The sequence below is a fragment of the Ochotona curzoniae genome, unplaced genomic scaffold (genome assembly GCF_017591425.1).
Source record: "Ochotona curzoniae isolate NIBS_2020 unplaced genomic scaffold, NIBS_Ocur_1.0 scaffold_4683, whole genome shotgun sequence".
Lineage (NCBI taxonomy): Eukaryota > Metazoa > Chordata > Mammalia > Lagomorpha > Ochotonidae > Ochotona > Ochotona curzoniae.
The window spans coordinates 538,869-553,175 of record NW_024467121.1 but is presented as its reverse complement, the minus strand read 5'-3'; the positions used below and the strand labels follow the sequence as shown (position 1 = coordinate 553,175).

The 14,307-nt window shown below is 44.0% G+C and overlaps 1 protein-coding gene and 1 pseudogene across 2 annotated transcripts; one reads left to right on the top strand and one right to left on the bottom strand.

Moving 5' to 3' along the window:
- Positions 1-1,020: 1,020 nt before the first annotated feature.
- LOC121148277 lies at positions 1,021-1,112 on the top strand (annotated as a pseudogene).
- A 2,228-nt stretch (positions 1,113-3,340) lies between these two features.
- LOC121148166 (histone H3.3A) lies at positions 3,341-11,880 on the bottom strand. Of its 2 annotated transcripts, none has more exons than XM_040968259.1 (4): positions 11,772-11,880; positions 10,126-10,279; positions 8,897-9,050; positions 3,341-4,070 (listed from the first exon to the last, which is right to left on the bottom strand). In XM_040968259.1, exons 2-4 carry the CDS (start codon positions 10,251-10,253, stop codon positions 3,942-3,944), a joined length of 411 nt encoding a protein of 136 aa, XP_040824193.1. In that variant the 5' UTR covers positions 10,254-10,279; positions 11,772-11,880; the 3' UTR covers positions 3,341-3,941. The 2 variants fall into 2 exon arrangements, with proteins under 2 accessions (XP_040824193.1, XP_040824194.1); XM_040968260.1 differs by having other exon boundaries at positions 10,126-10,276; positions 11,772-11,870.
- Between the last annotated feature and the right edge of the window lie 2,427 nt (positions 11,881-14,307).

Below are 14,307 nucleotides of genomic sequence, written 5' to 3'. Positions count from 1 at the left end.
TTTTACGAAATACCAAAGCTTCTAAAATCCTTGGCAAGATGAACTGTGCTGGTACTTTGTACCTCACTTGAGCATGGCCCTGGATTCCATTGACCTTCCCTCCATCTGCTGCATAACCTGGAGTGTTCTTCACCTCTGAATTATCTACTATTCTTTAGTCTCCGAGATTGGTATTTTCTGATTCTATGCTGGTCAAAATATGCAAACAGTTTTTACTCAAGTGCACATCTTTTCGTAATAGCTGAGTTTTCACTCAAAAGAAAATCCCAATCTCCTCCTACAGAAGCTCTTTGAATAAATATTCCCAATCTTCCCAAGACATGAAGGTTCTACAAACCTCAAATGTGTGGAAAATGGAATGAAAAATAAATCCTGTTTCAAAAACTGGAAAGCCGTGACTCAAGATCTTAAGGACCTCAAACTTATCTGCATCAAATTTTAATTGATTTTTCCCACAAACATAAGTGCCTATGTTTATCTAAATTTTTTCTTACAACATACTATAACTGTCTTTTAAAAAATTTACTTGAGTAACCTTTTCCAAGTCTTAAGTGTAAACTGGCTATTTCCTTTCCTTCTGAATATGACTACTCAAAAACTGAACCTTGCAGACAGTGGATTTTCACTATGGATCCCATACATCATGGCTCCCATCTGGGTAAGAATGCTAGATGCTCTAACTCCGAAATTATTGGTCTGAAGGTTAAAACAGCATGAACCCAGGGTATCAAAGAGCTGGCAGACCACCCACTCCCCAAAGATTGGCCCACCCTCAAAATAGTCTCTTGGCAAGAGGTATCTAACCACCAAATACTGAACCACCACAGGACATTCAGACATGTATAGTACTTTAATCATACTAGAGTATGTGACATTCAGTCCCAAGGATCTCTATTTACTTTCTTCCTACTTGGGTCAGTTTTGTAGTACATGACTTATTGTGTCCAATGAGCACAGTTGTAAAAACCAACTAGCAAATATTTCAGAGTAGGAGGAAAACAAATCTTTAAAGCTTGACTAGTGCTTTAGCAGCACATATACTAAAATTGGATCAACAGAGATTAGCATACCCCTTGTGCAAGGATGAGAGCAAATTTGTACTCCATATTTTTATGATCACACCCACTTCTCCCTAACCCTAGATCCATCCCACCCTGATCGAGTATGTAATCATCTAACATGATTTTTTAAGGCAAGAAAAAAGCATGTTATCTTATACTTCTACATAATCAGTGTCCATTACATTCCAGAAGGTAACACCATTTCCTCCCTTATTGGAGACACTCACGTTCCTTTCTGAAATATTTCTGGTAACTTCTATTAAGGAAATGCTAAACAATGAATAAGATACTCTTGCCAAATTATCCGAGGAATAACAATGTTTACCACATGCAACAAATTGCAATCAGGGCTGTAGATCTATATTAATTCTGTAATTAAAGCATTTTATAAAACACCTGCACAATTCAAAGTTAATTGCTAAAAAGTTTAAGACCAATTACAAGCTAAATGTCTTAGGGATACAGAAGTTTTTAGCCTACTGCTTAACATTTCCCATTATTTCCAGTTATAAACACACAAATGTTTCAACATCAGTATACCAGTCATATTTAACAGGTCCTGAAAGATTCATCATCCTAAATCACCCCTTAGTCATTCCAATGGCAAGTACCACAGGGCAAGAAGGCCCAAGTGCTTAGGCCCCTGCACTTGCAGGGCAGATGCAGAAGACACTTTGGCCTGGCCCAGGCCTGGCTATTGCAGCAACTGGGGAGTGTATCATTGGATGGAAATACTCTTGCATTCTCTGCAACTCTTGCTTTTCAAATTAAGTGATTTGGCAGCTTCAGTGTTTTTGTTTTTCAAGATTGTGGCTACAACAATCAGAGTTGATCAATCTGGAGCTAGGAGACAGAGATTAAGATTCTTCTGGGTCTCCCATACAGTTGTAGGGTTCTCAAAGTTTTGGCCTGTCCTTGACTGCCTTAAGAGGCCACAAACAGGGAGCTGGATGAGAAGTGGGCCCCCCAGGATTTGAACTGGCACCCATATGGGATTCCGGCACATGCAAGGTTGAGTTGTTTAGCCACTAGGGTACTACACCAGGATCTAGTGGCTTCAGTTAATATGCAGCCCCGCTTTTTTTTCAGACAGAAAAGTTTGTTTACAAATAAAGGGACCTGGTGAGCTGGGGAGGGGAAAGCAACTCTGGAAAGCCAGGAGGTAAGGGTGCCTCTTGAAAGGGGAGACACCCTGCAGCCATCTTAAATTGCTAAAGTCCTCAAATTATTTCAGCCGAAGACATGGTTTTCATCAAACAACTTTAGCAACAGTACTGAAACAGTAATGTACTACACCACTTTGTATTTTAAGCATTTTCAGGTGATCTTGCCAATTTTGCAGTCTAAGTTATAATGCCATGGGGTTGGTACCTGTATACTCCTCCTCCTGCTAGTACCAACATCCTCTATGGTGGGGACCAGTTCATGTCTCTGCTGTTCCACTTCTGATCCAGCCTCCTGCTTATTGGCCTGGGAAAGCAACAGAGAATGTCTCAAGCCATTGGGGATCTTGCACCCACCTGGAACACCAGGAAAGTTCCAGAATGCCAGCTTCTGATCAATTCAGCTCTGCCTATTGCAGCCATGTGAGTAGCAAATTTTTACATAAAGCTGGCAAATAATAAATCTTTAAAAAAGATGTAAAGCCAGTGGTTTTTCCCCACCCCATGCCAATAACAAGCTTATACTTTCCTTATCCCTTAACAGTTTCTTAAAGATTTATTATGGCTGCTCCACTTCCCGTTTAGCTCCCTGCTTATGGCCAGGAGAGCAGTGGAGGATGGTCTTAAGCTTTGGGACCCTGCACCTGGCTGCGAGCTCCCAGCTCTGGATTGGATCAGCTCCAGCCATCATGGCCTTTAGAGACAATAAAAATACTTTAGAAGCACTCCTCCCCTCCCCCCATTATTTATTTTTATGAAACAGGCTGATTCAGAGGTAAAGATCTTCCATCCTCTGGATCACTCAACAAATGGCTCAAGGACCAAAGCCAAGCGGATCTGAAGCTAGAAATCTCTTGAGGTGTTCCATGCACTTGGAGCATCCTCTGCTGCTTCCCCAGGCCATAGGCAGATTGCTGGATGGGAAGGAGAGCAGCTGGAACATGAACCCACACCCCACGGAATGCAAGCACTCAAGTGCACTCAAGGTGCAGCCAGCCCCCTCAATATAATTACCTCAGATATTAAATGACAATCAAAGCATGTGATATTAAAATTGTATCCTGAATATGAAAATGAATGAACCATAGTGGTAAGATAATAAAGACCAAAAGCAGATATAGTTTAATGTATTTTAATAGCAAACTTACAGGAACAGCACAGAAGACAGACAACATTAAAAACATGTACTTGCATGTAGGACAACTCAGTTAGAAAAGTATAGTGAATGGATGGAATCTACTACTGTATGATAAAAATGCTACAAACACCATTTAGTTGCCGTCAATAAGAAATTTACTTGTTTTAAAAAAATCCAAATGCTGGCATTGTCCAGAAAAATTTAACAGGTTTATTTATAATTGTTATAAAGTTGAACTGCTGAAACTTGTTCACTGAAACATTTTGACTTGCGTTAATGCTTTACGTCCCCGCATTTATATTAAAAATCCACACACAAATGAAAATGGAAAAACTGCCAATACCTGATTTCTGTCCCCTAGTTTTCCATTTGCAATCATATACTTAGGTACCTTTTGACCCCATGGGGAAAAAAACAAAACAAAACAAAACAAAAAAACCAAACAAAAACAAAAACAAAACAAAAAAAAACAAACAAAAAAAACACCCCTAAACGTTCAGAGCTACCAATATAACAGGTAAGAAGAGGAAAAAAAAAAATTTGTTTTGAGAATGAAATGTTTCTCCTCATAGTGGATTCTTAAGCACGTTCTCCACGTATGCGGCGTGCTAGCTGGATGTCTTTTGGCATAATTGTTACACGTTTGGCATGGATAGCACACAGGTTGGTGTCTTCAAACAGGCCAACCAGATAGGCCTCACTTGCCTCCTGCAACCAGAATTAAGAGAAATGATTAATTATATTATTTCCAATAGTTTAAGACAAACTTACATGCATCATGGAAATTACACTAAATATTTAAATTAATCCCTGGGGGACAAAACTTAAAATTATGGAAAGTCAAAAGTTCAAGCCGGTAAATCTATCAAATTAAACAAGTTATTGGTAATTTTAATCTTGTCTTACTAATATGATTTCTAATAAACTGAAATGTCTTGAAGAAGTCCACTTTACACTAACATTATCATACTTAAAATAGAAGTGTATAAATCCAAATAGTGCACTCTATCCGTGGTGCAGTAGCAACCTTTGCTTCTCCAAGCAGTGCAGTACAGCTGGCAACTGATTTCCATCACATAGTCCTCAGTAAGCTCTCCTTTCCTACCTGGTTTCAGTAGAGTACATACAGGTCCCCAAATATCACAGATTTATTTACATACTTTGATTTGATATGCCTAGATGAATGTTCCCCTACTAAGTATCTTCTATTCATGTATTCCAATCTCTACCAACATTTGTTGCCTTCTAGTATTAATATCAACCCTGTTCCCGGCGCAATGGCTCAGTGGTTAAGGTCCTCGCCTTGCACACCCGGATCCCATATGGGCGCCAGTTCTAATACCAACCCTGTGGCTTTTCCTATTTGATTATGAGATTCTTTAAAGGCATCTTAATGCCTACCACTCAATAGTACTTGGCTTGTTAGGCAGAACTTCCACTTCAACCTCACAACACAAATTGTCAGCATGTTTTATAACAGTCTAAGCAGTTCTTCACTCATTTTCAACTGAAGACATTATCATTTTGTTTTAAAGGTCATCAGCCCTAATGTACTGGGTTTGGAGCATAAGATTATTTGGCCCTTTCTTTCAAGGAAAAGTTATTTCTTTGTTCAAAATATATTTAGAGAAAAGCCAGATTTCTATTCATGTTCTTTACATGGTAATAAAGTATATCCCCTTTGGATAACAATTAAAAAGACCCCCCTCACACCCAAAAATCTTGGAACAACTTAGTTCCTATAATGCTACATGATATACAGGATAAATGGACAATTTCCCTAAATGGCAAATGAAAGGATTGGAATTCTGCTTTAAAGCACTAACAAAGCAGCAATTAACTCAAAATGGCTCTATTATTTATACTCCCATCCTTTTCCGACTCTCAAGAATGTGTCATTCACATATTACTGCCTATACATGCCTTTATTGCTAATAACCTAATCTTATCTACCTATCTTTTAAGGCCTAGTTCAAACTATTCCACAAAGTAGAAAGGAAAGTTCTTGGCCCTGTCTCCAGTGAAGGTAACCTGGAACTCCACATTTCGCAGCTCTTGTAGTTTTCAGCCCCTGAGTTAGCTCATCAGAGGGCTCCTCCCACTCACAATGCATTCATTGCTCTCCAATAGATGGTCAATATTTGCTAGTGTTTTCAGATATTACCCGGTTTCCTTATCTATTCCAAAGGTATCAAAGTCCACATCATTCAGGCAATATTATTCTTTGGATAATCTAGAAATATGCTTAAGTCTGGAAAACACTGCATTCTCCAACCTACTTTAAAATATCCCATTCTTAGAGGTTCATAATGTACATTAGAAACTAGAATTGAGGGGCCGGCGGTGTGGCCTAGCAGCTAAAGTCCTTGCCCTGAACCCGCCGGGATCCCACATGGGCACTGGTTGTAATCCCGGCAGCTCCACTTCCCATCCAACTCCCTAATTATGGCCTGTGAAAGCAGTTGAGGACAGCCCAATGTTTTGGGACCCTGCACTGGAGTGGGAGACCTGGAAAGAAATTCCTGGCTCCTGGCTTCAGATCGGCACAGCACTGGCTGTTGCACTCACTCAGGGTGTGAATTACCAGACGGAAGATATTTCTTTCTGTCTTTCCTCTACATATCTGACTTTGTAATAAAAATAAATAAATCAAAAAACCAAAAAAACAAATTAAGTTGAAATTCTTTAGGAAAGAAACTAGTTCAATTTTATTTGATCTAGCACTGCAGGATTATGGAAATGCAGAATGCTTTTGTGAAACGCAGCTGCCATGTGGCGAAGCCAATAGGTACTGTGGGTTCTGAGACCACCATCCAGGATCACCTGTTGGCTTCTCGGGGGGCTCAGGAGGCGCATGGCAACTGGGGCTCTTTCTGATGAATACAGCCTCCAAAGGTCGTGTCTGGTCAGCTCTGGACAGTTAATAACATCATATTGTTCTTTAAGCATTAAGGCTCTTTTTAAAAAATACCTTTTATTGGAAAGGCAGGTATACAGCAGAAGAGAGACAGAGGAAAATCTTCCACCCACCGATTCACTCCCCAAGCAGCTGCCATGGTCAGAGCTGAGCCGATTCGAAGCCAGGAGTCCTGAGCCTCCTCCAGGTCTCCCATTTGGGTACAGGGTCCCAAGGCTTTCCACCATCCTCAACTGCTTTCCTGGGTCACAAGAAGGGAGCTGGATGGGAAGCGGGCTGCCGGGATTAGAAATGGCGCCCATATGGGATCCTTGTGTGCGCAAGGCGAGGACCTTAACCAATAGGCTACTGCGCCAGGTCCCATCAAGGCTCTTTATGCAGAGGGAACTAAAAACCATGCAAAGTTTTAATATCCACCCCCCTCCAAAACCTCATATCTAAGGGACAAAATATGCAGCCTTATTCAATATCAAATCTACTATTCCAAAACTCCGTTTTTAATATACTTTAGTTAAAAGTAGAATATGAAAGTTTTAAGTGAATGCACAAGCATGACAGATGCAAACTTCCATACTATTCTCATTGGACTACCTTCTCCTTCAGTAGGTTGTTTTTGTGCATATCATGGTTCATGATTGTATTAAACAGATATCCCACACATAAATTTCAAATATTTATTATACTACACTACTGCTTTTACTGTCATTACTGTATTTCTGTATAGCTGAACTCTGTTAAATTATACCTATGAAGACAGTATGAGTATACTCCAGAAAGCTCAGAGATTATGTATGATATGTTAGGAAAAGATTATCCAAGGTTAATTCTTTTGCATTAAAATGTATCTATTTCATTTCCCCACAATTTTTCTGAAGTTCCCTTGTACTCAAGATTCAGTACTGCAGATCCTGGTGCATTTTCTCTCTCATGGTCATGGGCACACCACTCTATCAGAAAAGCACTAAGCTGTAGCACCAAAAATAAAGCTATTTGTGAAATTCCACTTTAATTTATTTGGGGTTTTTTTTTTGGAATTTCATTTTAACCACCATCTTCTATTACCCTATTTTCATTACCAAACACTCCCCATCTTCAGAGAACTAAACTAGGTATAAAATAAACAAAAAAAAGTACAAGAATTACTTTCAATAAAAATCCAACAGAGCTGGGGCAGCAGATACAAACATCTTTGTCAAATCCTACAGAGCCAGGCTGAAGAAATACACAAGGCAGGAACCGCAACAATGGAAGCTCCCACCTGATTAAAGCCCTTTACCCCTGTCTCATTAATTTTAGTTACATTTAAGCTAAAAACATGCTGGACTTTTTTTTTTTTTTAAGTATAGTGCTGTGTTCTTTAGGCACAATTCTAACAGTAACTGGAATATATAATGAGTAATTCTGCACCAATGCTTGAGCATTTTAATATTTCTGTATTTAAAATAGGGAAATGGGAACAGAAAATAAAGTTTTAAAAGTACCAGCATGCAGAGATTTTAGTAGTTGAATTTCAGTAATTTCAACCCACTGAGAATTTAATGGATGCCTACTCCTAGAACTCACCAATCAAACCAAGTGTAGACTAACCATAGAAACAGCTCGACCAATTATACATCAGGGTAGAATCCACCTATCAAATCTTTTTCCCATATAAAGCAAAAGCCCGGCACAGCAACAGCAGCCTTGAAAATCCTCCAATGGCTGTGTGCAAATCTAGACCCTCTCCACCAAAGAGACTGTCTCAGCTCTGCAATGTTCCCATCCATGCAGCCCCAGGATTCTAGTGGAAGTGGTGGTCTCACTACATTATTGATACAGCCATTTAAACAATGGCAATATAAAATGTAGATTACCTTAAGCAACTAACAATCACATCCATATAATGAAAAAAACACCCTAACACATGGAAATTTCAACATTTAATCTTGGCATACACCACAACATTTCAAATACAAACCACTTCTACAATGACATTTCTCAAATTCCAGGCACTGTGGAGCCAAGCCAAAGCTCAACATGATCCTATTTAGGTAAGGTCCAAAGTCTTAGCAAACTGCAACCATCAAATCCCTGTCCCTTCACATGTCCAGTATCATGTTTAAGCACCATCTGTCCCTATCATCGATCCAATGCTAACCACCACTCAATGCGGCGTGGTACTGCCACTCCAGCCTAGAATTTAGCCTCTCTCCACCTGTAACTGTCTCTTCAGGTTCAAAGGGCATTCAAAACATACCACTTATACTAGTCACATTTGTTTCAGTGACTTGCAAACACGGTAACCCTCTAGACTTCAATCATCTTGATGTTTCACAGCATCCCAGGAAGACCAAGTTGTGTTTTAACACTAGCTTTCAGTGAATTTTATAAACGGTATAATGGAATATGCATTAAGCTTTGAAATCAAATAGGTTTAAGCTTCTACTTCCATTTCTCTATGCAAATGACCTTGAGCAACTTAACCTTCCCTAAGTATCCTTAACAGTAAAATAAACAGTATAAACTACGCCTGATTTTCAGATGACTACATTCTAAAGCACGTGCTGACTCAACTGTTTTTCTTGGTATATGGCAGAAGACACCATCAAGTAGTCCCCTCTCCCATTCACCAGTTTACCTGCAAAGCACCAATAGCTGCACTCTGGAAGCGCAGATCTGTTTTGAAATCCTGAGCAATTTCTCGCACCAGACGCTGGAAGGGGAGTTTGCGAATCAGAAGCTCAGTGGACTTCTGATAACGTCTAATTTCACGGAGCGCCACAGTACCAGGCCTTTAAAAAATTAACCAAAAAAAAATTGTTACCAAGCATAAAAACAGCACAAAAGTAAAGCGGTCAGCTTTAAACACATACTGCAGGTTTCTCAAAAAACAATCCACTCAACTATTCATCATCCCTAGTACCAAACCAATTCCACTTACGACCCAAACACTTGAGTCTATTAGTCACAATACAGATGTTGGCACACTTCAGACATGTAGTTTGTCAAAGTCCTATTTCCATTTTAAAACACACACATGAGGACATACATAAAAATGATCAAATCTGTAAGAACAACTTGGAATGGTATTAATCAGCTGCCAATAAATAAACCGTGACCTGCTTCAACTTAGTACCCCTCTCATTCCCACCTGTATCCTTACCTAATTCAAAGCCCTCTGGTTTACCAACACAATCCAGTGGGCTTTTCATTTAAAAATAACATTGTGGTATTTTGAGTTTCCAGAATACCTTACTTCCTCTATTGGTCATACTTCATAAATAATTTACAATACTCCAGATTGTGTGGTCTCTCAATCACTTCAGATACAAATTTCTGCTTTTTGTTTTTTCAAACTGTCAACAAAGAATTTACTTCTGGGATTTTATTTTTGATTAACTAAAATTTACAGAGACTACTTAAGTCTGGACAACTTCTGCCCTCTAATGGCAAATGCCCTTAACAGCACCAAACAGTTCAGAACCAAATGAGCTAATACAGAAAAAGCCAATCGGGCAAATGAGGGGCAAGTTTACGAAAACAAAAAAAAGATCCTATCTTGATTAAAACATGGAGATTCTCAGAAACCAAAAACAATTTTATTTTAAAAAAGAATTACAGGTAACAAAAACATTAATATATCCGATCAACATGAGCAATGTATTAAGTAAATCCCCTTAAGCCTTTAGGTCAGACCACTGCTTCAAAGTAAAACACATTTTCAATAGAACCTAATGCTAAATTATGCATTTTTTCCCTGAGAATTACCAAATATTCCAAGAAAGAAAACGCCACCTTCCCTAAAGTTTTCCTGTTATATCCATCTCTTTTGTTAAATTAGACACTGTCCAGTTTTGCCTTTAATACCTGTAACGGTGAGGTTTCTTCACCCCTCCAGTAGAGGGCGCACTTTTGCGAGCGGCTTTTGTAGCCAGTTGTTTTCTGGGAGCCTTGCCACCAGTCGATTTGCGGGCAGTCTGCTTTGTACGAGCCATGGTGCAAGTACTTCCTTACTCACCTACTAGCGTTAAAAAAAAAAAGGCAGATCACCATATACAACTATTAAAGTTTTCTTACCAGTGTCACCTCCCCCATCTGCCAAAATCTGAAAATAATGATCAGCATATGTATTTTCTTACATGTCCATAATGTTATATAATTTTGGAAGGGCACAGATTACATCTCCCACCCAAATATGACTTCATGAAACAAACTGTAGTACTAGAAAATCGCTAGCCTTAATTAGTCTCCAAACGCCAATTCGGAGCACCAAACGGCAAAACAAAAAGACCCCTAAAAGCCTTTGAGCCAATTTCTCTAATTAAAGAAATCAGAAATGTCTGTAAACATTCGATCCACAAACAAGTCGAAAGAACGAAACCACAAACCACAGAAAAGGTCGAATCAAATTACAGGGAAAAAAAAAGGTTTTGCATCCCCCCCCACGCCGCCCCCCCATTTGTGACTGGCAGTTGAGGGATTACTGTAAATGTCTGAAAACATTACATTCTTGTTTCATCTTTAACAGTTTGACTAAAAAGCCGTCTAGAAAACAAGAGGGAAAAAAAAAAAAAGCTGGCACCAGCGAGCTTTCTACAAAGCCCCGTCCTCGCGGCTTCGGGCTGAAATGAGAAGAGCCCCACACCTGGGCTCTAATTACCGCCCGACACCCGCCGACCGGTCCACCCAGCACCGCAGATAAACTTTTGGTTCTGCCTCCTCCGGCCCCTCCGCCGGCCCACCTCGCGCAATCACCAACTCGGCTCCCAGACCAGAACAAAATGGAAACAATCGCAAAACGTCTCCGATTCCCTTCCAGAGAAGACAAAACAACCAAACCGCTCCAAAATAGCCTCAATCCCCTGCCACGTGCCGCCCTCCAAAATGCAAAAGTTTTTTTTTTTTTGCATTTCAAATGCATCAAGTTTCCGCCTCTCCAAAAAAGGGAAAAAAATGTCCCTCTTTTTAAATTTTTTTCCTCCTTTTTAAAATGGGGAAGAGAGAAACGGGGGGGGGGGGGAGAATATGGTCGGTGACCAGAGAAGACAAGATGGTGAAGCTTAGCAACAACTGTGGGGAGGCAGCAAAAAAGCGAGTTACCCCAGGGTGGGAAGCGACGGCGATTTCCACCCCTTTCCCGCCCGAAAACTGGGGCCCGGGGTCCGGGGGCGCTGGGGGAGAAGCCCGCGCGGGTCGTGGTGAAGGTTTGGGGTCCGGGGAAGGGACGGCGGGCGGGATTTCACCGAAGAAAAGCGAGCCAGGGGCGCGGGGAGGAGGGAAGAACAGGCTCGGCGCCGCGGCGGTTGCTGCTGTTGGAGCAGGCGGCGAGAGGCAGGGGAGCCGCCGCCGGAGCGAACAGGGAAACTCGCCCCTCACCTCCATTTCTGGGCCAAAAAGTTTGTGGGCTAAGCCGGAGGGGCCGCGGGTCCCCTCTCCGCACGCCCGGGGCCCCGCTCAGGGGCTGACGGCGAGCGGGGCTCGGCTCCGGGAGACGGGCAGCCGGGGAAACTTACCCCCCTTCTCCTTCGGCTGGAGCTCGGCGAGCGAGAGGCGGCGCTGGCGTTGAGAGCGACGTCGGCGCGGCGGTGACTGCGAACACAATTGAAAGATGGCTGACACCGAGGCTATACCCCCCCCGACACACGCCGCCCCGCCCCCGCGCCGCGCGCCAGCCAATCACACACAATGGAGGGAAGGCTCGGCTCCGCCCCGCGCTCCCCCGCTCGGCCCCGCCCCCGCCCCCTCCCCTCCCCCCGCGCGCCCGTTCGCCGGAGCGCGCTCGCTCCTCCCCCGCGCGCCGCCCGCTCGCTCCTCCCGGCAGCCTCGCGCCGTGTGTGTACAAACACAAAAGACACGCCGAGGGGCTGCCGGCTCCCGCCCCCTGCCCCACGCGCGCGCGCGGCCGCGCGCACGGCCTCGTACCCCGCCCCTCCCCCACTGGCCTAACTTCAAGGCCCGAGTTTGGGGCGCTGAGGGGAAGGTGGGGGAGGGGAGAGCACGAGGCGGCGGCTCGGATCGACGCCCGGCCTGCGGTCGCCTCAGGCCGCAGCGGGAGGGACAGGGGGAAGGGCCGCCCCCGCTCCCGCGCGGGCCCCGACGCGCGCCCCCGAGGCGCCCCGGGCGGCGTGGGGGCGGGGAGAGGGACGCGGCCGGCCGGGTCGCCGTGCCCCGGTGGAGCTCGCTCCCTACCAGGAAGCTCGGGGATGGATTTGTCCCGCCCCTGCTCCCGGTTAGGGCTGCCGCGGCAGCTGGGACGGCTAGCGGGCGGCTCTCAGGCTGCCCGCCCTGTGTAGGGGCCGACGGGCGGGGGAGGGGCGGCCCGGCGCGCTCCGGGTCTGCGGGTTGGGCCTGAGTCCGCCCGCAACCAACTTGGGCGGCTCGGACTGCGATCCCGAGCCCGGGGGGGTGAGCGCTGCAGCCTTCCCTTCCTGACGGTTAGTTCCCCTTGCAGGGTGGCGGGCACCTGGGACGGAGCTCGCCGTCTCCCCGGGCCAAGGTGGCTGACGCAAGATGGCTGTATTTTGAAAGCCTCTGAAAGGCTGGCTGGCATGCACAGTCAACTGGACCAGGGCTCAGCAGCACGTCCTGCCAGCCAGTGCGGGCCTTGGCATCGCTCGGTGTTGGGTTGGTTGTTTCGGCGACAACCCGCCGAAGGAGGAGTAGTTCAGTGTCAGCGGCTTCTGCATAGTTTAGAAGGGACTTGAAACCGGCGTAAGTTGCGGTTTCAGAATTCTCACGTTGGCAATTTATTGGCAGTTTTCTCATTCACAGAAGCGCAGGTAACAGACTGCCAGGTTCAAGTTGTCAGCTGCGTTGTCGAGCTGTGCGTGTGGAGGTCTCCTGCAGAAGTCCCAAAGGGTAGAGAATAGGAGACATGTAGGTGCCAGGGACCGACCATCATCCGAGTAGCTCACAGAGCATCTCTCAGGCAGATAGGTGGAAATGAAATAAGAGGGAAGGGATGGATTTGTCTAAGATCGGTTAAGTATGGAACAGAACCTGGATGAACAAAGAAAAAAAATTTTTTTTAACCTCAGGCCTCCTGTTTCATTATTATTTAATGACTCTTAAGTGTCCGTGGTTGCTGGGCAGAACACATGCAATCTGAGATCCTAAAAGCACGTATGCAGAAAGCCTAGGCTGAGCTGCCAGCAAAGAGTTTCTATAATTTGAGCCAAGAAGGTTTTTTTTCCTTTTGTGTGTGTGTGTGTGTGTTTTGTTTTGCTTTCAGGAAACCAAAATATTTGTAGTTGGGTTTATCCAGGAAGGCTGTTCTACATCAGTAGAATGATATCATCGTATCTTCAAAAAACTGTTTTATGCCCCGAGTAATGCATTTTTTATGAGTTATTATTATCATTATTATTATTCTTGGAAAGGCAGATACAGAGAGGAGGAGAGACAGAGGAAGATCCTTCATCCTCTGATTCATTCCCTAATTGATCCCAAAGGCTGCAGCTGAACTGATCTGAAGCCAGGAGTCAGGAGTTTGTTCTCGGTCTCCCATTTGGGTGCAGGATCCCAAGGCTTTGGGCTGTCCTCAACTGCTTTCTCAGGTCACAAGCAAGGAGCTGGTTGGAAAGCGGGGCAGCCAGGATTAGAACCCGTGCCCAGATGGGATCCTGGCGTGTGCAAGGCAAGGACTTTAACTGCTAGGACACAGTGCTAGCCCCTGTATTATGTTACAGTTTTCTACAACTCCCACTTTTTGGCTTAATTTTTTAAGGTAGGAAAGACTTTCAGGTTCTGACCATACATTCATTATCTGAACGACTCAGTGCTTCATCTAACAAGGAAGCAATGATTGTGGGCTGCTAGTTGTAACTGCAGGATAGAGTTCTTAAACACCTGGGGGTGGGTTACCCTCTGTGTGTTGGCGCTTGGCCAGTGGGCAGGGGGAAGAGAGGAGTTGGGGAGGTTCTCATTAAATGTTTACTGAGTGCTGGCCCTGTGTTCAGCACAATTCCCAGGGCTGGAGTTGGCAGTGGTGAACCACACCAGCCACGTTCTCGCCCTCCTGGGGCTTGTGATCCCTGGCACCCAGGGTTG

Excerpts from the sequence above, each read along its gene's own strand:
- LOC121148166 (XM_040968259.1), bottom strand. The coding sequence starts at position 10,253 with ATGGCTCGTACAAAGCAGACTGCCCGCAAATCGACTGGTGGCAAGGCT. Across the intron at positions 9,051-10,125 it reads AAGAAACCTCACCGTTACAG|GCCTGGTACTGTGGCGCTCC; the intron begins GTATTAAAGGCA and ends AATTTTTTAAAG. Across the intron at positions 4,071-8,896 it reads CAGCTATTGGTGCTTTGCAG|GAGGCAAGTGAGGCCTATCT; the intron begins GTAAACTGGTGA and ends TTCTGGTTGCAG.